This window comes from Anser anser, assembly GCF_964211835.1.
Source record: "Anser anser genome assembly, chromosome: 6".
Classification (NCBI taxonomy): domain Eukaryota; kingdom Metazoa; phylum Chordata; class Aves; order Anseriformes; family Anatidae; genus Anser; species Anser anser.
The window spans coordinates 35,812,879-35,838,669 of NC_139726.1; the positions used below are offsets into that span (position 1 = coordinate 35,812,879).

The 25,791-nt window shown below is 36.4% G+C and overlaps 2 protein-coding genes and 1 long non-coding RNA gene across 8 annotated transcripts in view; 2 read left to right on the forward strand and 1 right to left on the reverse strand.

Moving 5' to 3' along the window:
* Positions 1–2,221: 2,221 nt before the first annotated feature.
* LOC310902069 lies at positions 2,222–24,277 on the forward strand. The gene is made up of 3 exons (XR_014586462.1): positions 2,222–3,790; positions 4,475–4,524; positions 23,776–24,277. It is a non-coding gene; the product is annotated as an uncharacterized lncRNA (long non-coding RNA).
* Positions 5,482–25,774, reverse strand: LOC310902059 (uncharacterized protein; the record flags this gene model as incomplete). 5 transcript variants are annotated; one of them, XR_014586431.1, is made up of 3 exons in its annotated part: positions 5,482–7,985; positions 9,713–9,815; positions 25,499–25,774. XR_014586431.1 is itself a non-coding variant. In XM_083842969.1 (2 exons), 2 exons carry the CDS (start codon positions 25,772–25,774, stop codon positions 9,780–9,782), a joined length of 312 nt encoding a protein of 103 aa, XP_083699095.1. In that variant the 3' UTR covers positions 9,432–9,779. The 5 variants fall into 5 exon arrangements, 2 of the variants coding, with proteins under 2 accessions (XP_083699095.1, XP_083699096.1); XR_014586432.1 differs by lacking the exons at positions 5,482–7,985; positions 25,499–25,774 and adding an exon at positions 10,004–10,078 and having other exon boundaries at positions 9,432–9,815; XM_083842969.1 differs by lacking the exon at positions 5,482–7,985 and having other exon boundaries at positions 9,432–9,815.
* GULP1 (GULP PTB domain containing engulfment adaptor 1) overlaps positions 25,645–25,791 on the forward strand; it is a 150,509-nt gene continuing 150,362 nt past the window's right edge. For both annotated transcript variants that reach the window (XM_083842930.1, XM_083842935.1), the window contains exon 1: positions 25,645–25,783. The gene's annotated coding sequence lies outside the window, so the exon portion shown is untranslated. The remainder of the gene's footprint in view (positions 25,784–25,791) is intronic.

Here is a 25,791-nt window from a genome sequence, read left to right on the forward strand (position 1 = left end):
GTAGTATATAATCTGGATATCCCTATTTTTTATTTGCTATGTTTTAGAAGTCACATATAACAAATTACCAACATGACAGACAGGAGAGCATAGTCACCTTATTTGTCAAACAACTCCACCTGTCTCTCCCATATTTAAAAAAAAAAATCATTTCAGATTTCCTTGGGTTGTTAACTGTCTTCATCTTCCGGTTTCCTTAACTTACTAAACACTTTCTGTTAAGCTCAATGAAAGCAATTATCAGTGTCACTATACAGAACTCTTTTTAACCAACATATATAGAGTACGTTCACCTTTCCAAGCTTCCAGTAACACTGAGCAAAAGAAATGAAAGTAGTCTAGTAGGAGTACTGAAATGAAATAAGGTAATAAAACAGCCATCTTCCCTTACCAGTTGTAGGGATGCTCTCATCTTCAACACTGATGATAATCAAGGGACAGAGCTAATACAGAAATGAGAAAAGCTCCTCCTTACACCTAGACACAAAAAAAAAAGTGTTTTTTTTTTCCTAAAGAGAATTTTTAAGTAACACGCGGAGTAACTTATCGTTGTGCACTAAATTCAGAGAACATACAAGGAAAGCAATGTCAGGAAGAAACAAGGAAAAGCTTTCTTCATTAAGAAAACAAGTAAGAAGACAAAGCTAACCACAACACATCCAGCAGCAGTATTTTCACCACCAAGGATACAGGCCCACAGACCTGAACAGTGAAAGAAGAAAACTTTAAAAGAGAAAATCAGAGCAGAAAAAAAAAAAAGAAAAGAAAAAGAAATACTTGGAAGAAATCAAACAGAACAAATTGTATATACACAATATATATACATAAAACCCATAGAGACTAAAAGCAATCCATATAACTTAGTGCAATAACATCAGTAAATGTAAGAGACAAACACAGAGTGCCATGTTAGACCAAAAGAGGAATTGCAAAGCCCAAGTAAAAAAAAAAAAAAAAAACCAACAACAACAAAAAACACTTACCTACACCTCAAAAAGAGAACTTCCTATAGGTTGGAAGTGGATCTTAAATAGATTTGTGCTGAGGGTGTGTGTGGGTGGAGAGCCCAGGATATCTGATCTGAGCAATTAAGGCCTATTGGTACACACTGGGCCTTGCAAATGAGTTACCTGAAGCTGATATGATTCCTTGAGGTAGAGAATAATTGGCTAACCTGCATGTTTCAACACAGCTGGATAATGTCTTCCCTGAGGAAATCATTGATTACTTTTACTATACTTGGGTTGTCACAGTTATTACTAGATTTTCTCTGGCTTATAGGAACATATTCATAAATGGCAAGGTCATTTCCCCAAGTCTCCAAATAAAGCTGAGTAAAAGAAGTGAAAATATACAGCATGGTAGGAGTCCTGAAAGGAGGCACACGACACAGATTACCAATGATATGGCATGCGTATAACAGGTTCAAAACATTTAACTAAAATTGGAAAAAAAAATAAAGTTAAGACTAGAACTGCACATTCTCCTGTTTGATAATGACAAAATTTACATTTGCTTACGGTCAAGTGAGTAGATCACAATAACTGTTGAAAAGTGCAGCAGCAACACCTGCTTTTGTGAATTTTCATACATGTTCATCCACCAAACTGTACATCTAGAAGGATATTTAAGAGATTTCTTCTGAATGCTGATATGCAACAACTTTCTTATTTATGTAATCTGCTTCAAAAAAAAAAATTGTCACCCTTCAATTTATGATGGATCTGATCATTCTATTGTTTAAAAGAAGAAAAAAAAATCTCAGGGAAAAAATGTTCACACTTTTAAATCTAAGTTAGTTAACATTCATTTTCAATCCAATGTGGAAATGCTATCACCATTGTGACAGAGCAAGGCTGACCATGATGTAACAATATCACAGCATTATATAGTACCACATCAGACCTATACTCCTCATTGATCTGTGAGGGTCTAATCAAATAGGAAACAGCATCTGCAGTGTGAGGTAAAGCCACAATATTTATTTCTTCCAGCATCTCTCAAAATCTTCCTGTAGGGCACATTCTCCACACACTGCATCGTCTCTAAGAAAGGTCTGTTTCTGTATATTGAGAGTACCTCCACAGAAACACTATGGCAGTAACAATCAGTATATTTTGGAAAAAAAAAAAATCCTGAAGAGTTTCTTCATTAAAAACAATCTGATGATCTTTTATCACCAGTAACTTAGCATTTAAAACATGGTTTATTCTGATGGATGAGAGTGTTTGGATCTTAAGCATTATTACTTTTAATATATTTAAGTGTATGTTTGTATAGTAGCAAGATTACTTATGTAGGACAAAATCAACTTAAAATTATAAAACCATTAAAAGAACTAAAGAAAAAATAGACAATAAGTTTGGAACTATTTATAAAGTATGAATGTAGAAATCTGTGTAAAGAAATCATCCTGGAATTATTTAATCTTCTTTTATCATAATTTACATTGTATACCTGAGTACCTGTTTCTACCAGTTTCTATCTTATGCATCAGGAATGATGACTGCGACAATTTTTCAAAACAGCAGCTCCTTGTTCTGTTTCAGACATTACAATCTATATAACTTTGCTAAATGAAAACTTGACCTTCTCTAAAGAACAGACAATAGTTGTTCCATTACCCAGTCAAAATTAAGTGAAATTGTTTGAAGAATCCTTTCTTTGTTCAGCATTATTATCGTGTTTGTCAGAAATACTTTATAACACAACCTTCAGTGTTTTTCCTTATATTGCAGTATTGCAGTGATATTCTTTATTTTTATTTCAATTTTTTTTTCATTTAAATCCTACAAAGAAACCGGTCAACCTGTGCAGGTCTGGTTTGAGAAGAAAAACTTTTTAAACAGACTTCATATCAAGAAGCTGGCAAAATAGACCTTGTGTAACCACAGGAGTTCTCCATTTCTATCACCCTGAACCTACAAATTGCACTTTTAATGATCTTATTCAAATAGCTTGAGAAAGAAATGGCATGTCCAAATAACCCATCTTTGTACAGTTACAGAGTGAAAGGTAATTGAAACAGTCTGTTAAAGGATAATTTTTGGGGGTTTGGTGTTTGTCCTTTACCACTTTTCCCTTATTATAACAAAGCCTCATTAAACTAAGTAGTCTTAAGCATGAAGGAAAAACTGAGTCAATCAATAAAAGCTTTTCAGAGCAGCAGAAAGCAGCATAACTTTTAGTTAAGCCTTGTTTCAGTGTAGTGCTCAGCTCAAAGAAATGTGGATATTTAATTAAGCAAGTGGAAAAGAGAGGAAAGAAACCTCTTGTAACTTAATCCCAAGAGACTACGAGTAACTCTGGGGAACAATTAATATACATGGCTTTAAGTTTTAAAAGGTGAAATCTCAAGTATTGATTAGTAAGTATGTAATAGGGAGAAGGCATTCAAGAGAGATATTTTCTGGAGGAGTCACAAATGGCTCTGCAAAGAGTCAATGGGTACAAGACCCGTAAAACAATTCACACCAAAATACTAGTATGCAGAGTGGCATGGTGCAATATAATAAAAACACTGCCCCTTAAAGATTTCAATAGGTTTTTGGTAGATAAGGTCAGAGGCCTCAGTGCACTAATAGGTCTTAAATGCCCTGACCAGCCACATCTGGGCCCTCCTCTGAGCAGGAGCTCATTTAAGCTCAGGACCTGGTCTAACCAGGTTTCTGAAGGACTGTGTAGTATTAATGGGAAGATTGTGGGCCTGGCTTGTGGTATTGTTGTGCCTGATGGTTACCGTATCTGCTGTTATTGTTTGCTGCTGGTACTGTGGGGTCACACTTTTGTGGTGAGTTTTGCCTACATAGCCTTTAGCCTTTCCTTAAAAATTTGAAATGTTGGATGTAGTACTGGGGGGGGAAGGATGTATTAGCTGATCTGGTGTCCAAAGGCTCCAGAAACCATACCATAAAAGAAAAAGCTATTTTTTTTAAGCAGACTGCTTTTCCTGTATGAAATAAAAAAGTAACAGAGATAATGGTAACCTTCCATCATGACGACATGCCCATAAAAGGAGAAATATTGCATATTCTCAAAGGAAGGGAAAAATAATTGAGTATACACCAAAAAAGATAGCAATAATTGCTGCAAGGCTTAATGTAATTTATGCAGGATAAATTTTATAGTTGCTTATTGTGTGCTGTTAGGTAAATAAGCAGACTGTAAAAGCATTTTGTCCTGCTTTTAAGGACTAACCTCACCTTTCCTGGGATGATGGGAGACAGTCAGTGACTCAGAACAATTTATATTTCCTTTAGAAGGTACTAAAGATTTCTCTTCAGCTATATATAGTGTTAAAATAAAATAGTCTTATCTGATAAATGTTAAATTTTTTGACACTTCACTCATTGAAGGATAGGTTACAATAAAGCAAGATAAATTTTTTAAGTATAATTCTTATCTAATGGCTGCTCAGGGAAAAGAAGAAAAAATTGAAAAGCTATTGCAGTGCCACATTTCTGATCTTAAATAGGTGATCTTGACTTCCACGGCTACTTGATCAAACCCATTTCTTTGAGAAAGGTATGCTATTCTAGAAACCTTAAGTATTTTTAAGTGTTAAGTGATAATGAAAGGATGTCTATGGAGTATTTTGCCCAGAAACTTTTTATTTGGAGATGTCTGTGTGTATCAGATGAGAAATCAGTATTTCTTTTATTCAGCTTCTCGGTTTACTGAAGCTTAAAGAATGTCATGCCTGTTTGTACTTGGGTGAGGCACAGAAACTATTTTTGTGTGTAGACAGACTTTAGATGGGCTGCAGCAAGCTGTTGGTTATTGTCTGCAAAGTCTAAGCATTCAGTTAAAGATACATTTAGCTGTGCAAAGGAAGTTTTTAGATGGGAAATAAGCAAAATGGAACATTTGGCTCAAACACTATATTAAACAACTCAAGCATTAATGTCACATCTTTACCTTCAAATATTGATTCTACAGGGAAGTCGACATGTTATGGGAAATGCTTTATAAATGCTTCTCAAAGTAAAACAGCATTCCTTTTCATGCATTTTTTGTTTGTTTTAATCCTGGGTTTGGGTTACCAAACTGGATCCAGTGAACTGTTTTGTTTGTTTTGCTTCTGACTTTATGGCCTTAATATTGCTCTTTTCAGAAATGCAAAAATTGATATCACATTGAAAGGCTTGGTTAAATACAGCATAAAGGTACTACAACAACATGATAGATTACATATCTTGTTTCAGAAACTAATTAAAAAGTATGTTTTGCTGATGTGATGTATTGTGTGGTAACTAACTCTGAAAACATGCTCTCTCTCTGCCTAGCCTCTAGCACCTTGCTAGTTCCCCTGCAGACTGGTGGCATCAGAAGCTTAGGAACTGAGTAGCTGCTATCAGGCATATACTTCTCTTGATTCTATTACCCCATTTTCAGTTTGGTCAGGTCTCACAATATGAATGTAGATTAAGATTTCATAGCTATTTCGTTGTCAAACGACACTTCACATATTTGCTTTTCAAAGCTTCTATCAGCAAGAAGATATTACAATGTGCTTGATAACATCTGCAGTGCTGACAGTAGCAACAACACTCTCCCTGCTAACCACCTCCAAGAACATGACATCTCCAGCAGTAGTTTCCAGGCTGTTGTGAGGGATGGCATTAGTTTTGTGTGCCCTGCTATATGGGACAGGGGTAAGGCATGGTGGGGAAATGCCCTGATGCAGGTTTGAGGATGAAGGGGAATTTGACTAGTGAGCTGCAGCTCTGAATGTCAGAGAGAATGAAGGCAGCAGAACAAATTATGTCAAGAACTCTATTTGTTTAAACTATTTTAAACAGAAAATATTAAGCTTAACTCCTTTTCATTGTCTGGCTACCTTACAATGATCTGTGCTTGTCAAAAAAGCCAATTACAGTGGAAAAGTATTGCACTTGCGTAATATTTGTAATGCAGCCTTGCAGTAGACTGTTGAAAAAAAAAATCTGCTTTTATGCAGATCGTTAATATTTTGCATTTATTAGTATATAGGTTTAAAAGCTGTACGGAAGCACAAAAATGTTCAAATGCCAAATTTTGGTGATTTTCCTGCTTTGGAAGAATTCTATAGTCTCCCACTGAGATCATGTTGAAAATCTGTAATTTAACCCTGAAAAACAGATGGTAGCATTTTTAAGAAAGAGGAATTTTTCATTTTCACAGGGACCAAGTCTTTCCTACGTCTGTTTTTGTCTATTTAATTTCATGTAACAGCTATGTATTTAAGTGAAAAATAGTGGAGCAGAGGGCATAGCAGTTAGAGCTTTGTGAATTGGATGTACTTTCAGTGTGTGAAAGGCATTTAATTTCACATTGGATTGTGGAAAAACATTGCTCTTTATATTTCTCCTGTTTGCCTTCTTCCCAACAGTGTTCACTTCTATTGAAGCTTGTATTTGTATCTATTAACTGAACTGCATCTGAAGGGTGTGTGTGTGGCAGGTCTGAAGAACACCTCTATAAAGAAAGGTTTAAAAAAAGCTAAACTTAACCTGTTGACAAGTTTTTCTAGTCCCTAGATATTTATATTGAGTTTTTGTAGATCACCTTGCTGTCTGACAGCAAGATCTATGGGCCTTTAGGACTAAAGTTTGCTGGTTCAACTTCCTTGAATTTGTATTGCCTGCTTGATTCTCAATGTTACTGATGAATCATTCTTTTAGTACATTTTGAGCTACCAAGAAATTAGCTTAATGCAATTATTTCCTGTAACACATATTTCCCATTATGGGGAGCTTTTAATGGGAAGGAGAAAGTTCACTTTGCTCTGTCATTCAGTGATACTCTCTGTAGTTTCAGTGGATTGGCATCTGTACTGGGTAGGAGAACAAGTATTTATTGTGAATCTGTCTCTATTTTAGGTTTCTCTAGCAAATTTTTTTAATCTCTGGAAAATTTTGGATGGGTACCATATTATATAAACTCATGTAATAATTTGATTTCTGAAATGTGTAAAACACACCATAAAACAACCTCAGTGATACCAAGTTTGTACTTGGTTGCTCTGCAAGTAATCTTTCTTTTTCTGATTAAAGAATATATGTAGCAAAATGTGACTGTGGTTGTCTTCATTTTTCTAAAACAATAGAAACCTGACCTATGACATATTGACTTCTATAGTCACAAATTGCAGTCACAGCTTGATAAATGAAGCTAAAAATATTAGTTTACAGAATTCATTGTGAGGCCAATGCACTCTAATATTTTACCTTTGGAAGTATTTATTTGGCAAGGAAGAATGGATTTTGCTTTTCTCCCCTGTAAATAAAAATGCCAGTCTCAATTAGGCCTTACCTGCACTTACCTGCATCTTGAATTGATAGTGATATGACAGCAAAATAACTGCAGAACTCTATCTACTGTACACTGCTTATATGATTAGGCTAGAAATAAGTTACCAGTGAACTGTGCTCTATATTTCAAGTTTCTGTATGCAGACATGTCAAAAATCTCTACAAAAATAAGGCAAACTTCAACAGTGTTTGAGTTTACCAGTGCTGAGGCGATGGGGTAAAGTTCAGAATAACAAACCTAAGAGTGATGTTTATCAGGTGGATTTTTAAATTAGAGGGGGACAACCTGCAGCTGAAAACTAGCAGGTAGCTAGCCATCAAGTCCAATAAGCTGAGAGCATGATGCCCAGTAAGAAGTGGTACAGTTAATGGTTGCTGTGATGGGGTAAATGAGGATCTTCACTACTTATTCCCTGTTAAACTTCTCTACTTGGTTCATTTCTTTACGGGGTCAGGATTTGACCCAGGACAAGACCTAACTGTTCCATAAGAATGTCTACCACTACTAACTTAAGCTTTATACTATTTTGAAAATAGGATTTCTCACAGACAAATGGTTTGCGGTATGAATTAACATGTTTTCAGTTTCAGTCAGATCACACATTTTAGGTTACTTATCTTAAGAATCTGCGTCTTTTGACCTCTTCCCAATTCTCTTGCCTTCTCTTCTATTGCTCGAACCTTGGGCCCATTCTAAATGTAAAATGTAAACATTCAAATGTAAAAAGTGAAAATATTTTTTAGCCACTGTAAGCTTCACTAAAACATATACGAGGAGACAGATGGGAGAAACCTCAGGTACAAGAAAAGCTGTGAGTTCAACCACACTGGGGAAAAAAAAAGATGAAATGGCATATGATATCCATATGGTATATCAGGTTTCAAGGCTTACACTGCTTACGCAGTATTTAAACTACTTGTAATTTAGACTAAAGAAAAATGAGTGCCTGTTCTTTCAGACATTATCAGACAGTATACATCAGGCTCCCCTAGCATAAACGCTAAATGAGGCACATGGGCAATGATCAATATTATTCCTTCAGCAAAATATTATAGTTGGAAAAAGAGTTGGCTTGCACAGGGGACACAACTGTGTCCCAACAATAGTTGCATTTTCCTGCAAGTGACTGCTTTCTAGTTTGTCTTCCTATTTTTTTCCCTGGACTGACTATAATGGTTATCAAGCTCTCCGATAGTCCACAAAGCAAGTTATATGTGCAATATATTCCTCCTACCTTCCTTAAGTAGGTTCCTCTTCAAGGAGAAGCTTTTCTTCAGAAAGCACAACACAAATTGGGGGGGGGGGGAGGGGAATAAACAGAAAACAAACAAAAAAAACACCACCAAACCAACCCTTTCTCTTCCATTTAAAACCAAAACAACATCCAATGTGTCTTGGGAGGACGTTGTGTAACTAAGACAATGTGTGTGTTTTGACTGTATTAGCTGGCATATTTCATTGACTGAAAAGTTTGTGTAAAGTGAATTTAGACATTTCTGACTCCATTTATGATGTAGCTGGCAGTCCTATTTTCTTACTGAAATTCTACCATTTCCTTCCACAGAGGAATAATCAAAGACAGGTGTTCTTTGTTTCTTCATATCAAATGTATGTTTTTTTTAGAGACAGGGAAGTGATTACTTCTGCAAGAAAAGCATGTCCTGGAAAGGTGCATATTTATCTATATTTTACTTTTTTTCTTTTTCCCTCTTGTCTATTCAATACTCATGATCTGTGTGTTTACATGATATCTTGATCTACTCTGAAAAATGTCAGAATTGCTTTCTGGAGCTACGAGACGATGGTTTCATCAATCTTTTCTAATTCCCCTCGTGTTTTTCTCCAGGGCTCTTGCTCAGTTTTACAGCTGTCAAAAAAACTAACCTGGAGAGCAGAGAGGAGTAAGATTTTGTCTTAGGTTTAAAGAAAAAATATCTTGGCACCTCCCCCAGTTAGTTCACACCCCTATCATTTCAAAAACTGAAGAAGTTATCCCATCTCTACTTTGTTCAAGTTACACAGAACCCATTTCAGAAATCTGAGCAAGGATCATGCCTGTGCCCAGAAGCAACCGCCTGTATTCACTTTTGTTTTGCATTGAAGTGAGTGGAGCTATTCCATCTCTGCTCTGCAGTCACCTTTATATTTCAGTGTTCAGTATAAAAACCTAAGCCAAATGATGGAGAAACAAAGGAAAAACAAACAAACAAAAAACAACAAACAGAATTTGATATACCAGAGAAAGTTAAATACATTACAAAGGCATGAACATTGGCCTTAGAATTTATTAAGAAAATTCAATATATTGCTGTGCACCTTTTCCAGAAACATAGAATCATCCTTCAAATCAGAGCTTGTTTCTTGTCTGTTTTCTTTTCTTCTTGGAACACCATCCAGAGTACAGCAATAGAGCCAATACCTTTTTCTCCACTGTTGGACTTTGGCTTTCCCTTTTCCCACCAGGATTTGGAGGTTTGAAGATGCATCTAATGCTTGCTCCAAAAGGGACAGGTCCATAATATCTAGGGAATGAGAATGTTATTGGCTCCAGATCTCCTTTGCAACAACGCTATCCAAGTATTACAAGCAACGGTTCCAGATATGAATAACAAATATTATTTAGATTAACGTATGATGGCACAATATGCATCAACAGGTAAGTCTTAATGTGTTTGCTGAATTAGTCAAAACAGTCCACATGCTGAATTACCATATCCAGTCTTTTGTCTAGTGTGTGAGTAGGCAGAACAATATTTTTTTTCTCCTCCCCATTAGGAGCTTTCAGTGATGTAGAAATATCACATTATTCAGACTTCAGTTACTTATTGTTGTATCATGCCTGATCAATTCGCGGGTTTTATTTTACTATCATCAAATTAGATATCAGGTGAGACAAATGTAATAGGCATGGGGACTATCTTGTTTTGGTGTCATGTGCCTACTAAGGCTATCCTTCACAGGCTAGTGAGGTTAATTCACAGCAAGGTGCAACAGTAGATCAGTAATTATCTGAAAGGCTTGCTGCCTCTTTGCTGTGAACTTGCAATGAAAATATCCTGCCAGCTTCCAGAGGCAGGTAAACAACCTGTATATAAATTGATCATCAGCTGGGAGATGACACCTACTATGATGAACAGATGAATGAGTTTTATTTCCTTGTATTAATCAGGTTCATGACAGCCATTTTGTATGCAGGATTTTCACTTCTTTGACACCCCCTTGACACTTTGTGTAAACTGCTGTCTTCAGTCCTTCTCTTGCCCAGACAGAAAGTAAGTGACGATCCAGAGGAACCATCATTTTTCAGGCTTTCAGTAGACCAACATGATACGGAATATAAATCTTCCCTTGTAAAGTCTCACCAAACAAAGCAGAAAAGCCTCTGAAGTATATCTGCAGTCCAGATCACTGAGCAGATAATCCAATTTGCTTTTTTTTCTGCTTTCTTTTACCACCCCATCATTCTGCTGAACTGCTTCCTGAGAAATCATCTGCACTTGACTGTGCTTAGTTTCTCTGAGGACTTCTTCACACCAGAAGGAGCAAACACTGTTAACAAATGTAATCGACATGAAAATAAGTTACAAGGGCTTGAAAAGGAGCTCAGATAAGGGGGGTCACTATTTTAACTGTAGATAAGATTTCCTGTGAACATGTTGAAAGTGACTTGCAGTAGGACTTGGACTTTTTGGTGTTCACCAGCTTAATAGACAGTTATTGGTATAAGAAAGTTAGAAACGATCATACCAGCTGATTGTCTGCACAGTAAGACTAATGTGGGACTTCTTTGTATTGTAGAAATAGCCTGTAATTCTGCATTTCAGAAGTATATTGAACAATTTAACTGTATATATCTGAATATGTAATCATTCTCCCTATTTCTTGATCTCTGGAGTTTTGCTAATACTGCAACTGGTAGCATAATTTGGGCAGTAGAAAAAAATCTATGTAAGACTAGAACACAAGGAGGTAAATCATTCAAATGATATAATATTAAGACACACAATTTCCAACCTGTACAACAATGATCTAAAATTAACACAGTGTTTATCTCGTAGTTTTCTATTTGCATGCAATTTAGGAAAAGTAACAAGACATCAAGAAATACATAATAGTGAATGCAATTTGTATGCAAATTTACAGCACATGTTTCTGTTTAAGGTAAATGTTGCTTTAATCAGTTCTGCAGTGGTGGAAGTATTATTCAAATTAGTTTTGACGTGGTGCAGGTGGCTTTCCAGGCATAGCCAGTCTATCTTGCAGTCATATAATGAAAAGCAAGGGCCATGACTTCACCCATGCTTTGGACCTTCTGGTGTATTTTAGGTTGTTTTACGCTCTGAGGCTACGAAGTAGTAGATTCTAATATTGTTAAATGCACTGACTTTCTTCTGTGTCAAGCTGGACAGAAGAGACTTGTTTCTGTAGGCAATTTTTCTCCAGTGTTTTTTTTTAAAGGCTAGTTCTTACCTAGTTTCCTTCTTGTAATGTAGGAAAAACATAACACGTATCTATTTTGATAGTCAGGGCACACAAATATAATCATTTAAAAAGGAAGGAATGTTTTAAGGTTCATCTTCACTTATAGTGTATGGTATGTAGCCAAAAAAAAAAAAAGTCATATGATTTATATGTAACTTTTAAGGGTTCAGTCCTGCTGCCAAACAAATTAAGGGCCAGAGTTCTTTGAGTTCTCTTGTGCTAATCTTGTAGCGTTTGAACTGAATAATGCACAGTTGTGATTGTTAATAGAAAGGTTTCTTGTCATTTACAACATAATCACGTAACAGTATGTATTAATTTCTACCTTTGTAAAAAGGTAAAACTCAATTTTATTCTTTTTTAATGATTAGGAACTTCACTGGACTTTTTATGAGTTCTAATTCTAAAACAAAGTATGTGAACAACTTACATCTGGCCAGTTACACGCATGCTCAGAGAGCTGACGGATGTTTGTAGCATGCACTTATATTTTATGTAGTGCTTTCAACATATTCAGCTGAAAATTTGTAGATCTTTACTCCTCAATGTCCCTTTGTTGTCCTTAGGACACTTCTCGTGCTTGCTACCCATAGCTGAACACAGCTCTGAATGACAGCCTCGTTATTTAAAGTTTGTTGTGGCACACAAATTCAATCATAACAGGAATACATTTCCAGCAAGATTTTTATGTGCCAGTTGGTAACAAATGCTAAGACAATGTGATAAAATACTACTAGTCAATTCACTGTGTTAGCTGTGCTCCTGTCAGATTTGGTCTTAAAGGTCAGCTTCTTATGTATAGCTCTCAATCTCAGTTAACTTTTCTGATTCTTAGAACTAATTAATATTTTACCCAGCAGGTTCAATCAAAAAACCACCGTAAATGACCTGTCAACTTTCAAACTGTTCAGATTTTAAATATAGGAAAGCTTCGTTATTTTCTACCACACATCTTTGCTGCTTCTTCCTTTGTTATGAGTTGCTGTATACTATGAATTAAAAAGGAAGAAAACTCTGCCACCTTGCCTTTTCTTTTTTTGAGCAGGAGCAGCCTTGCACAGATTATCAAACACCTTTGTTATTTGAATGCAAGCCAAGCTATATAGGGGGAAAAAATCATCTACTTTGAGAAAGTAACTTGAAGAATTCTTATTCTTTTCTCCATGTACACTCTGTTTCAAGATGGAATTACACTTTTTTTTCAGACTCTTGTTTCTAACAGAAGCCTAAATATTTTTGTTTTCAGCAGAACATTCCTGCTTCTGCTTATATCAGATCTTCCTTCAACACTGCTGGCTGGAAGACTGGATTTCATATAACAAGCTAGCTTGAAAAGGGCTTATCTATTCTTGGGAATTAAAATGGGCAACTTGGTTGTTTCTACATTTTATTTATTTATTTATGAAATGTTCCTAACCAAGGACATTGAAGTACCTCTACTTTAAACTGCTGACTTGCAACTGTGGTTGTCTTTCCTTTGGAATTTTTCCTTTTTTCTAACAAAAATATTTTTGCAGCAAAGTAAATCTACTCTTTCTGAAAACAGCTGTTTTAACTTGTGATTCTGTGTATTTCATGTCTGTTTTACTATACTTCAGTTAAATGTTTAAAGTTTCTTTTGGAAATGAACACATGGACCTAAGCACTATTTCTGACTGCTATTGATGTTAACTTTCTACAGACTTGAGTCTTTAAAGCCACACTTTCTCATGTTCCCTTTTTCCCTATTATTATTTTTATAATGCTTTTTTTGTTTGCCATATGAGAAAAATAAACACGCAACAGAACCTCTCTGTTCTGCTGCTCATATGCTGAACACATACAGTCTTTATGCATTATGACTGGGACATAAAATCCAGCTGGTGTTGATTTCAATAAGGAGACATTAATCAAACTTCCTTCATTTTTAATAAAATTGCAAAAGACTGTTCCCAACTGCATTGACACTGAAGAAGTCTCCAAAACAATGAAACTGTAATAAGATGGCAAAAAAAAATAGCTCTATCTTTACGAATGCATTTTTAAAATGTATAAACTTTTAACAATTGAATGTTCCTTGGCATAATGTAGCATAGCAAGATTCAAGAGGAAGGGACATGCAGTGATGTAACACATGCTGATAACAGCTCTGATATAAAAGTCCATAGTGATCTAAATAAGCCTTAGCTTCACATACATTAGCATCACTTTTTCTTGTGAAAACCTTGTTAACCTACGAAGTTTGTTTTCTGTAGCTCTCTTATTTTGTAAGGTCACAATTTAAAAAACTTAAACTAGATTAAAATGGGGATGGTGAAGGACTTCAGGAAACAGTCATGCAATAGCAGGGTACAGGCTAAGTGATATTTTGCATTTTTTCAGTATCTGAGTCTGAAACCTAGCTTATAATAACAATGGTAAAGAATTGTTTGGATGTGGCATAAAAAGCAAGATCAGTAGAAGGACGACTATCAAGAACTGGCATGTCATTTAGCTGTGATAGGTTAATGTTCTTATCTCATAGTTTTTTAATAATATGGATTAATGATCCTCAGGGAGGGAAACATCAATTCGTTTTGCTGCTGAACTTAAGACGTTTGCTCTAGTAAGTTCTGTCTGTAAACAGTTGATGCATAACCCATCAGTAAATTATACCCCACAGCTTGAAATTTCAGTTAGTTTCATTGTCTCCTTCCTTCCTTGGGTCACTTGCTACTGCAGTTTTCATTTCCTCTTTCTTTTCCTATCTTTTTCTTTTTCTCCCCAGAGTCCTCTTTACTATATTCTCCAATTTTTCTTATATATTTTCATAAGAATTGCCTTCTGTATATCCTTAACTTAGGGGTACATGGAGTAACTGGACTCCATTTATCTTTCTTGCCTTTTCTTCACTGTCTCTCCCAATTGTTGTTTGCTGTCCTAGTTGTCCCAATCAATTATTTTTAAAATCCTACCTTCTAACAGCTGAGAAAGCCAAAGTGAAAAAAGAAAGCCTATATTTCTAGGTTTCTCTTCAACACAGATATTTGTAAATAAACTTACAAAGAGGCCTCACAAACAGCTCAGCTAGCATAATTAAAAGCGAGGAAAGAAGTATCTAAGGGTGAAGAAGGAAAGTTATCCTTTAAAACATTTTTGCAATCAGAAATTATCCAAGGAATTGCGTCATTTTCTTTGACCTTTTGTGCATTATTTAAATTGCAGCCAAGGAACTTTTATTGGGGGAGTTTCACTTTGTTTAATTTTCTTTCAGTTCTAACAATATATTAAAAATATATCCATGTGGTATACATTTTGGGCATTATTTACTACATCTAAACCCAAGTGTGCAATACTTCCAGCTAATGAGCAGTATAGATTAAGGCCAGATGTTTGCTGTAACCATCAAGTTGGCATTCATCTCATAACAGCATGCTTAATCTGTGCTGTATGTTTACTTCTTGGTATGTTGGTTGTCAAGTAGTTGTAGTACTTCTGTGTTGCTTTTGTGTGTGTTTTTGCTTTTTATTATTTTTTAAAGCCTCCATCTTGTACCCTTCAGACTTGTAGAAAATGGGAACTGGTAGTGTTTATCAGTGCCTCATGCCAAGCAGAGAACAAAAGGATGCCCGATTATCCAGAGGGTACTTGAGGGTGTGAATCAACAGGACATTTTGAACAAAACCAATACTTTGAACAAAACCAGAATACTTTCTAAACTGAGGAAGTGGGATGACAAGTTAAACTTTAGAGACATTTGAGCTCTTCCATTGCATGGTTGTAGAGTAAAAGTTCCAAACTCTCTCTCTACCTTTTTATCTCAGGTATGACTTTAGGTATGTGCTGGATGGTTTCTTGTTTGTTTTTACTATAAATTGACAAGTGGATGTATGAATCTCTACTTGGAACAAGTAGGTACTTAGTGCAGCTAGCTTTATTATTTATCTAACCATGTGTGAGACAATTTGGTGCTATGATCTTCTCCCAGGGATCATTTCTGTGCAATGCTGGATGCTTCCAGTGCTATTTTTCTTGTGCTTTCTGAATAGGCGATATTCAAATTTGAGGGAATATTTATTTGAAGGTCACTTTTTCTTACTTGGTTCCATGCTGGGTTGTGCAAACACAAGATGGGATAGGAGGGGGGCCCAAACAAAAGGTGGAAGAAAGGGCTAACAAAAGGAGGGTTAATATTAAATGACATCTACTAGAAGAACAGGGAATAAAATAAAGAAACAATTTGTGATAATACAAATAAGGGGGCAGCAACAAACTGAAGGAAAAATACAGAATTGACATTTCTGATACAATATAACAATAAAATTAATTTTTATAGGAACAAAATGAAAGAACATAGAAAAATAAATGACAGAATGATTCAGAATTATATGAAGTCGGAGACAGCAGAAAATGATTAGAAAAAATATTCTAGGAACAAATACTAAGAAAATACACTTTTAGGGTAGTTACTCTTAATCTATTGATGTTGGTAAATGAAGGTATTGCCCTTGCTTCATTAAGCTATAGAAGAGAGATTGCAGTGGGATGATTAGGAGGCTTTTCCAGGGGCATTATTTGGTTGGAGTTGCTAACATGCTGATGTAAAATCATGTGCCATATTGGAAAGTTACTTTTTCATGAATATGAAAAGCTTTGCCATTCTAAATGTCAAACGTTGAAAGGTTCTGAAGGGATGTCATTCTTCAAGGTGAGCTAAGGAACTTACAACATAACAGGAAAAAACTGTATGTTTAGGAAGATTAGCTAAGGTTCTTCATGTTCTTGTAGCCATTAAAAGAAAAAATTACTTTTGGAAGAATGTTTTTTCAATAGGGAAGATCGTGGCTGGGTTATCATGACATGAGAAGTTTCTGGTTCATGCAAGATGCAGCAATAGTAACTTGTAAGTTAATTTGTAGACTGCTGGAAATATGAGAACATATTTGCTCACAACTTTGTATGGTAGCAAGACTGGCTTCAGAGCTGATGCAAATGCATAGAGTAAAGATGAAAACTACAAAAGACTCAGCAATAAATAAAAAATATTCTTTATTCCTGTGGTCCCATGTTACATCTAATTCAATTGGTAGGGATGCCAAAGGCTGTCCCTCCTGTTAACAAAATCTGAATGATCAGTATGGGGAGGAAGGAAGAGACTCAGCTAAAGCCACGTAACTGCTATATTGCATACAAAAATTAGGGGAAGAAATACACAGCAGCGAGTGCAAAGTAGAGACTGGGACAGCTCTACTCTGGAAAGAATGAAAAATCAATAGAAGGAAATACAACCACGGAAAAGACAACAATAAGAAGTAAAGAAAACAATTTTTTTTTTTGAAATGGGAAAACAACGCTAAAATAGGAAAAAAAGAAACTTAGAAAAAATATTTAAAATGCTACCTTTCAGACATGGGTATGTATTTCATGTATCATCTCTATAAAAACTTCAAGCTCATTTTGAGATTCCTAAGGAATATGCACAATGTATATTCATCTAAAATATATTTATAGAGTATTGTCACTATCCTAACTCTGGGATAATTGTAGTTTTCTCCTTTTCTAATTTTGAATGTGATCCTGATTACTAGGTGGGGAATAAAGGAAGGGAAATGGTGCTGAATTGTTTGTTTTGTTTCTGCAGCTAAAGCATGCCTTAGAAATTTCAAGTGACAGCTAGGAAATGAGATTGGTAGCAGATGTGTATTCTATTGTTCTTATGTTTTCTTTAGTAACTTTTTTTCCGGATTCTTTTAATTGAGACTTCTGAGATTTTTGGTTTGGCAGAACAAATTGGATTTCCTGTTTCTTATTGATTGGCAAGGATGGAATGGGCTACCCAGAGGTAGGTATCCCAATAAGCAACGTACACCAGAGATTCATTCCACCCACGTGTGGCAATCTTAGTAAAGAGCATGTGTATGTTACTCAGCTGTAAGAATCATTTTGTGAGTTGATACTAGAAGGTGTTAGGAGGCAAAAAAGGCAATTTACTTGTTAGGAATTAACTAGCAAGAAAAAGGTGGTTGGAGAAATAACTTATTACAGAAAACTATTGACTGATAAGTCATTATTGATGTCATTACTAAAATAAAAGTTAATCAAAAACAAATTTTTCCCCTTTTCTCACACAAAGTGAGGCTACAAGACACCCAGAACAAGTTATCTGTCAACTTCGGTATAGTTATGTCTTCTTTGGTACAGCTATACTATACTGCTGTTTTGACTAGCAAAGTGCTTCATTAGCATAGTTTTGTGAATTGTATGCTCCTTATTCAAAGAATAACCACCCATCACTTTTTTGAGTAATATAACAACAACATCAGCCATCATGAATCAGAACGATTATTACTTTCAAAGGAATGCTTAGGCTTCATTTTGAAATGTACTTAATGTTAAATAGTCTCTAGGGGGGGTGTAGGAGTTGTAGATAAAGTCAGGGTTCATCTTGAACAAGATTTTATCACAATATTAAATTGCTATTGATGAAGCAGCATTTTTTGAACTTTCGGGGAAAGTATTGCACTCCATGTAATTACATGTAAGTTTAAAATGCACTCTCTGTTGCATCTTTTCAAAGTTCAGTTAGGCCTTTTACCCTACCAGTTTCACATTAGTTTCAAGGAACAGCTGTTTGAGACATGGTCACATGTAAGGTCCAAATTTTGGGAAATGTTTATTCCTTTAATTTTTCATCCTTTGTTTTCACAAAAGGGATCTGTAGAACATCATTATGAACAGAATTCTAACTGCAGTTTCCATTAGGGGAAGCTGGTTTTTACCTCACCACCTGTGGAAGATGGACAGCTCTGACCAAGGGACTATAACAAAAGTCACTAACATCAGAAGACCATGAACTAATTTTTGAGACTGTCAAGTATGAGACAGACAATATATTTAGTTAGGAGAGTTCAAAATGGTATCAGTCATAGGCCTTAGGGGATATCAGTCATCAGGCATGTTTTAATGTTCTTCAGATTTCATAGATTCCTTGCACCCACTGCTTTATTTTTATAATGTACTGCTACTTTCCAGATGAGTTGAATTTCCCCTGCAATATCCAAGTACATTTACAAGCTGTCTACAGCCTGAGTAGTTTCTCATCTAAAAGCACGAACCCAGTAATAATTATGTGAGATATCTACCAACAAAATGGAAAAAGGAAGAAAAAAAAGTTTGAGATGCTTGGTAGGGAATAACAGACGAGTCTCATTCTGGTAGCCATGGAAATATGTGACCCTGTGCCCAATGAAAACACTTAGACTTATGAATAAGTTCATAAATCACAACTATCAATTGTCAACTAAGAAGTAATTTTACATTCACTTCTCACTCCCGTAATTCAAGAATAGTACCTAAGAAGATTAGAGGAAAACTTCAAAGTTAATTCAAATATCTAGATAAGTCTGTCCAAACTCTCTATTTGCAGATGCTGGCTCAAGGGTGCATTTTCAATTACAAGGTGATGTTCTGTTCTCCTTGCTTGAAGGTGCCAGTATATGCCAGCTCTTGAGAAGTGTGCACCAGAACACACCAATACCATGTTTTAAAGTGATGTTTACTCCTATTGTTTTATCTAAGAAGGTAGTTTAATTGTCTGGCATTTACTAAGGATTCTTATAGTTTCAGATGGAACATCCACTGGAAGAGATTAATGGAACTTACTGCTTTTCACATGTGTATTCCAGGACAGAGGGTGCATATAAAAATATTTAATGTTGAACTTCTAGAAAGAAATACATAGTTCTGTCTCTGAAAATTGAATAAGCAAGATATGTTTCATGATTTTGGTAGATTTAAAGGCTCATGATGGAGACAAGTAGTTTTAAAAATGATTGCACAGCTGACTAAAATGGATGACAGCTCACTTCTGCAGAACACAAATAATGTCGATAATTAATTACACTCCAGACTTCCAAACTATAGAGCAGTTGTAATTGGATGTATATCTTCCCTGCTACAGACTACAAAAAAACATTGTTTAATGTAACTTTATTTCTTTTTCTTCCAGTATTTGGTCTTTGTTTTGGTGTTAACCCTGTGCTGTGCTCAGCATTCATATCTTTCTACCAGAATTATCAATTTTCTTATTTTTGAGCTTTACATTTTACGTACAAAATAATTTTAAAAAATGTTAAAACGAACATTAAATGCATCCTTTGTCATCAAGATTGTGGTTTACATCTGTACGACAATATATCTAAAATGAATAAGTAAAATTCATCCTTAACTGCGAATGCATCTACATCTAATCCTCTGCATGTTGCATTAAGTGGAATGAAATATTACATGTGGAAAAGAAGGAAATGAAAATAGAGAAAAGTAAGGGTTATGAAACATGCATTTAAAATATTGAATTGGCCTTGATTTGAAAGTCTCAAGTAAATTTTTGGCTTTTGTTATGCCTTACCTGAACTATTTTACTTAATAGCTTTGAAGATTTTAGTTTCTAGTTTAACTGTTGATAGATAGTATATTGCTTATGTCAAGGACTAGAGATTCTTTCAGAATTCCATCTCATTTGTAACATTTTATTTAAGAGAAGCCCTAAAAGCAAAGGGTTTAACAGATAAATTTATTTTTAGAGGTTTTATTTTTGTATAAATATTTTATTAATATATTATGATACTGCTCTCCAAAATCCCTGGGAAAATTCTTTGTGAGTTCAAACAAGAGCTGATGTGAAATTTCACTTGGATTTAGACATCCTTGAGGACATTTTTATTGCATCTTTTCAGATACTAAACAGTTTTGAAAACTGATGCCCACGTGTAGTATAGATGATAGAGTAATGATTTCTTTTATTCTCCCTGTCTTAAAGAAGCATAATTAGGTTTTAGGCTGCCTTATGGTTCTAGAACATTCTCACAGAATAAGTAACAGACTATTTCAAATACTTTCTTAAATAAATGTTCTACTACACTTCAAAGGATAACTTGCTCAGGAAAAAAAGTGATATTAAGTATTTTACACTCCTGTTCTTCACAAGGAATACCTTATTTTCATATTAGCCTTTATTTTTAATGAAGAGTCTCCATTGTGTCTTCATTCCAAAGTTTTGAGAAAAGGAAATGCCTCTAGTCTGTTCCTTTTCTCTCTTGGCTTTGTAGTTCCAATAAATAGTCTGTGAGAAGTTCTGCATGAGAAACTACTTTTCCATTTTGTAAGTATTTTGTAGTGGTGGCTACACGACCTTAAAAATGTTACACACTTCCACAAAACTTTAGGGATACAGAAACTGAACCCTTTGGGGTGGAAATTCTATGAGGGGTGGCATAGAAAACCTTCCTCTTTAGATAGATTGTTAGTTGATATTGATCTCATGCTCAGGTTTACAATGATCAACAGTAAATCAGTCACTACTGATGGACTACAGGGACTCTAGTCAGATGGAGGCTTTAAACAGCTCAACTTTTTAAGACACCTGGAAAAAACTGAGTAGGTTATGACACCTGGAAAATTTAATAGTTCTTTCTGAACATATTTTTTTCCCAATGATGAGGAAAAATTCAAATACACAAACATTCATATACACAAGAGTGTTTTTTCTTATGTTATATATATTCAGCAGGAATCCTTTTATAAATGGATTGAGAGGAATGCAAGAAATCTTGTAATTTTGAGTCAATAACCCTTCACATCTTTGAAGTATGACTGCATTCCCAGTTAATCAAGCTAGACAAAATAGCTGTGTTTCATGTTCTTCCATCTCTCCCAAATAACTCCACATCAGATCTTCCAATATATATGAGCCTCTGTCATAGGCTCTCAGTAAATCCTATCTCAAGGGGTTCTGGTCAACTGTCAAAAAAAAGTGAAAATTAAGGTAACGTGTTGCTACATAACTGCTGTCAAGAGGCCAACATCTGCTCAGATGAGCTGAGGAACAGCTACCTGGTTACCCAGTTGATTATAGAAGATAAGGCAACTAGTTGTCTGGGTATTCAGCCCTCTTTGGCTTTGCTGTCTCTGATGCGATACACAAACTGACACTGCTTCTGATGTCTTTCCCTTTATTGATATGCGCACCTTTTTTTTCCTCCTCCTAATGCCGTTCAGATCAATGTTGGGATGTGATTTTTGTTTACCGTGTAAACATTGCCAGTTTTCTGGTAAAGCAAGGAAAACTTAAATTGAGGGTATAAATTATACTTCCATGACACCGTTAAAAAGGCCCACAGGTTAAATAAGAAATCAAGGACGGAAATTTGTGTGGCAATTTTTCTTCATAAGAAAGATTGAATGGAGGTACTTTGCTATCTTATTTATTGAACATTCCTGCAGGGTAATGCTTATTTAGGTTTTGGTCTTTGTGAGGGGTGAGACGGTGCTCAGTAGGGAGGTGAAACTTTTCAGGTTGTGCAATTGGTGCAATCCTTTAATCTTTGTTCCTTCTAGTAACTATTTTCTGTTAAATCAATCCAAGCGATTAATATTTACTCTCTGATCTTGGTGCAGGTACAGATGTAGATGAATGCGGATTCCATTGCTTTTGCACATCGTGTATTTTCTCCACTCAGTCATCACTATCTCTTTACATGACTGATGCTTACAACCTCATGAGAACAATAAAATATCCTTTCATATAAGGAGACAATTTTTATGTGTATGTGAATGTGATTTTGTTCTCCTTTGAGGATATCTTTTCATTTCTTCTGTGCCTGTTCTGTGCTCAAATTCTCTGCAACACTCTAGAACGATAGCCCCAGGAATGACCTGGCTTGGTCCACTTCAGGTTCTGGGGACCTAGACTACAGAGGAAGTCACAGTTTTATTCTTTTTCCTCCTAGACTTGAACATGGATTATGCCATTTAAAAAATAGGTAAAGAGGTACTATTTCTAGAGTTCCTATGTTTTTGCTCTACTTTTCCTCTCACTGTTCTTATTTATTCACATAGTGCCATTGTTGATGGGGAAAAATGACAGGAGAAGGAGAAAAAAAAAAAAACACACACGTTTTTCTATTCTCCTCAGGAAATATTCACCGAATTTAAGTTGAAAATAGGTTTGCTATACATTTCTTTTGTTTAAATACTGCAAGGCAACCTACATCAAAAATAACACATTAAGAAATACAAAGCTTCTCACTTACTGTTTTTTTTTGTGTTTATAAAATGTCTCAGTTTTTAAGAAACTAATTTGCATGCAGAAAGAATTTTTAAATACATCCTTTCCTGAGGAAACACATTCTACGCATACAAATATTTTTATAGTGTTCTAAATGGTGTAACTTGAAGTTGGACAAAATCTACCCTGACTTCATGCCAGAAAAATCTGGAAAACAAAACCAAAAACAACCCCCCCCCACACACACTCTATCATATTATATTTTTAATTTTCTCTGATGAAGACTCTGTCCTTCAGAAAGTACCCTTAACTGCACATTTTCCTTGCTTTCTGGATCATTTTCAGAGAACCGAAGATAATGTACTTCTGTAGCCAAAACGTTTTCTGTTTTTCTATTGGGTTCTGCTTTGCTATTATGAGTGAGCTACTGACCTTAATTAGAGTTTTACCAACATTCTCCTGAAGCTTAGTTTTGCAAAGTGTAAAACCTGTAAGGGAGGCTATGACTTCACAAATATATATATTTTCAATAGGTAGATCAAAACTTTGATATTTCATCTAGTAACCTAACTGCAGCTGAGCTTCTCTGATCAAAATAAAAACAGTACATATACCAAAGAGGTTTGAGTGCTTGTTTGCACTTTTGAGTGCTTCTTTTGTTCAAAAAAAAATTAAGGCTTGGATGTATGTTTTGAAAAGCCAAATATAAAAAGATGCTTCCTGACACTGAAACGAACTGTAGTTTTGTCTAAGAAATCGATACATAAACTGCCTTTTTCCTCAAAAATGGTCACACCCATAAGAAACACAGGTGATGAGTCTACATGCTGCACACAATTAACAAATCAACATTGAAATGGGCTAGATTACTCTGCTTTTATTACTCTTAAGCATGGTTCTGGGTAGAAATTTACCTTTATTTTTTTCTTCCATGCTTGTGTAGATTTCACAGATTCTCTCCTTATCCTTTCTCTCAGTTTTCTACAGGCAAGTGGATAAGGAGACACATGCAATGCTGCTGTCAGTTTCCATAAGATGCTGATGAAGGGTGTATGGGCATAGATGTCAACAACAATAACAAAGTATTTTGGAAGTGTATACCGACCACTCAAGGATCAGCTGTGAATGAAATAAAAGCATTTTTCTCAAACTCATTAGGTATTCAACTGTCTTAATATTTCACTACAGACAGGTTTATTATTATTTTTCAAAATAATGTTTAATATTTTCTGGATGCTGAAAACTATTCCTGGCTATGTTGTTATTCAGGATATAATTCACAGACAAATTTCCTCAAAAGGTTTTCCACTTTCCATCCTTCACAGGAAGGATAAATTTGTCTATTTATCTTTTGGAATTTAGCAGGTATGATTCTCCAACAGCTCAATCTTTTTTTTACACCACAATCCTTTGCAACAGCTTCCTAGCTTCTTAGTTTATTGGTAAAGTTTACAAACAACTCTGAAAGCATATGTTAGGGTTTGTGTCTTTGCTGTGAGAGAATTGAACTGATGGGAAATTTAAGAAGCCTTCTAATAACCTCTAGAGCAGACATAATTTGTCTCATTTCCATGTATACATTTTGGAGGTTCTTTATTGAGGTTAGGAGTGAATGGAAAAGACAGGCAGACTAACTTTTTATATAATTCACATCTATGCTTGTAATTATCTAGGAGTTACTGATCTAAAAAGCTGCCTGGTGTTGATTTTTACCCTTCATGTTTATTCCATCGTGATCATTCCGCTCTTAACTGTAAATTGCCACCCTGAACTGTTTTCCATCTATAAAGAAAACAAAACACCCACTACACACGAAACACCTTTCCTTTGATTTCAGTGGCATGTTTTGTTCTGCTGAATAGCTATTCTTGAGGTTTGTCTGTTGATCAATGAAAAATGAAAGGCAACTTGCACAGCAGTGCTGTGCTGTGAAAAAAATCAGCCGGGGGAATGATGGATGAATTCCCTGCCTTTCCAAAGACACCTCCTATCCTGTCACTGGGGGTATCATGGCAGAAGGCCACGGGGAATAGAGGAGAGAGGGCAAACTTGAATTCCTTTTCTTCTTATTAGAAATATGGTGTGTCCCTAAGTAGCATCTCCCGTAACTTGCAAAATATATTGGTGCAATGTTCTGGTGTTTCCAAAAGCACATTTTGACAGGGATTATGTGCAGGGACTGCATCATTCAAACGCTATGGATCTAAACACTACTGAGAGACTTACTCTTCATCACGGATTTACCCAAGATGTGTACGAGTGTCTCCCTTAACTTACTTTCCCAAACTCTGTCTTTCCTTGAGGCGTTTTGAGCCAATAACTTGCAGTCTTGTTCCTCAGCTAACACACGCTCCTTCCGATTGTTTTCCTCCTGTGTCCTCACCACTTTATCGAGGAAAGCGGGCAGAGCATGAGTAAAACAAGCCGCGGGGGCTGACAGGGCGCGAGCAGCCCGCGCTCTGACCCTCTCCTCAGGAGCCGGGCCCCCTGCCCGGAGGTCGGCTGGGCGCTGCCCGTCCCTGGGCGCTCCCCCTCAGCCCCGGGGCGGCGGCGGCGGCGGCGGCGGCTCCCCCCTGCCCTCAGAGGCCCTGTTGTGACGCTTTCCAGCCGGGGATGGCGTCACCGAGGCTGCTGGGCGACCTCAGAGCCGCGCCTTTCGCCACAGCTGCCCGTGGACACGGCGGGCTGCGGCCACCTCACCTCAGAGCCAACCGCACCAACTGCTCCAACCAAGGGATGCTCCGCGCGCACCGCTAGCGGCGCCCCCTGCCGAGCGCCAAGGGGCGCCTCCTCCTCCTCCTCGCCTTCCTCCTCCTTCTCCTCCTCCTCCTCATCCTCCCGGCCGGAGGCAGGGGGAGCCCGGGAGCAGCCGGCCCGGCAGGCAGGCGGGGTCCCCCGGCCGTCCGCCCGCGCTGACGTCAGGAAACTTTTCTCGGCGGCTCCGAGGAGGGAGCGGAGCGGGGAGGCGGCCGCCATCACCCGCAGGTAGCGTC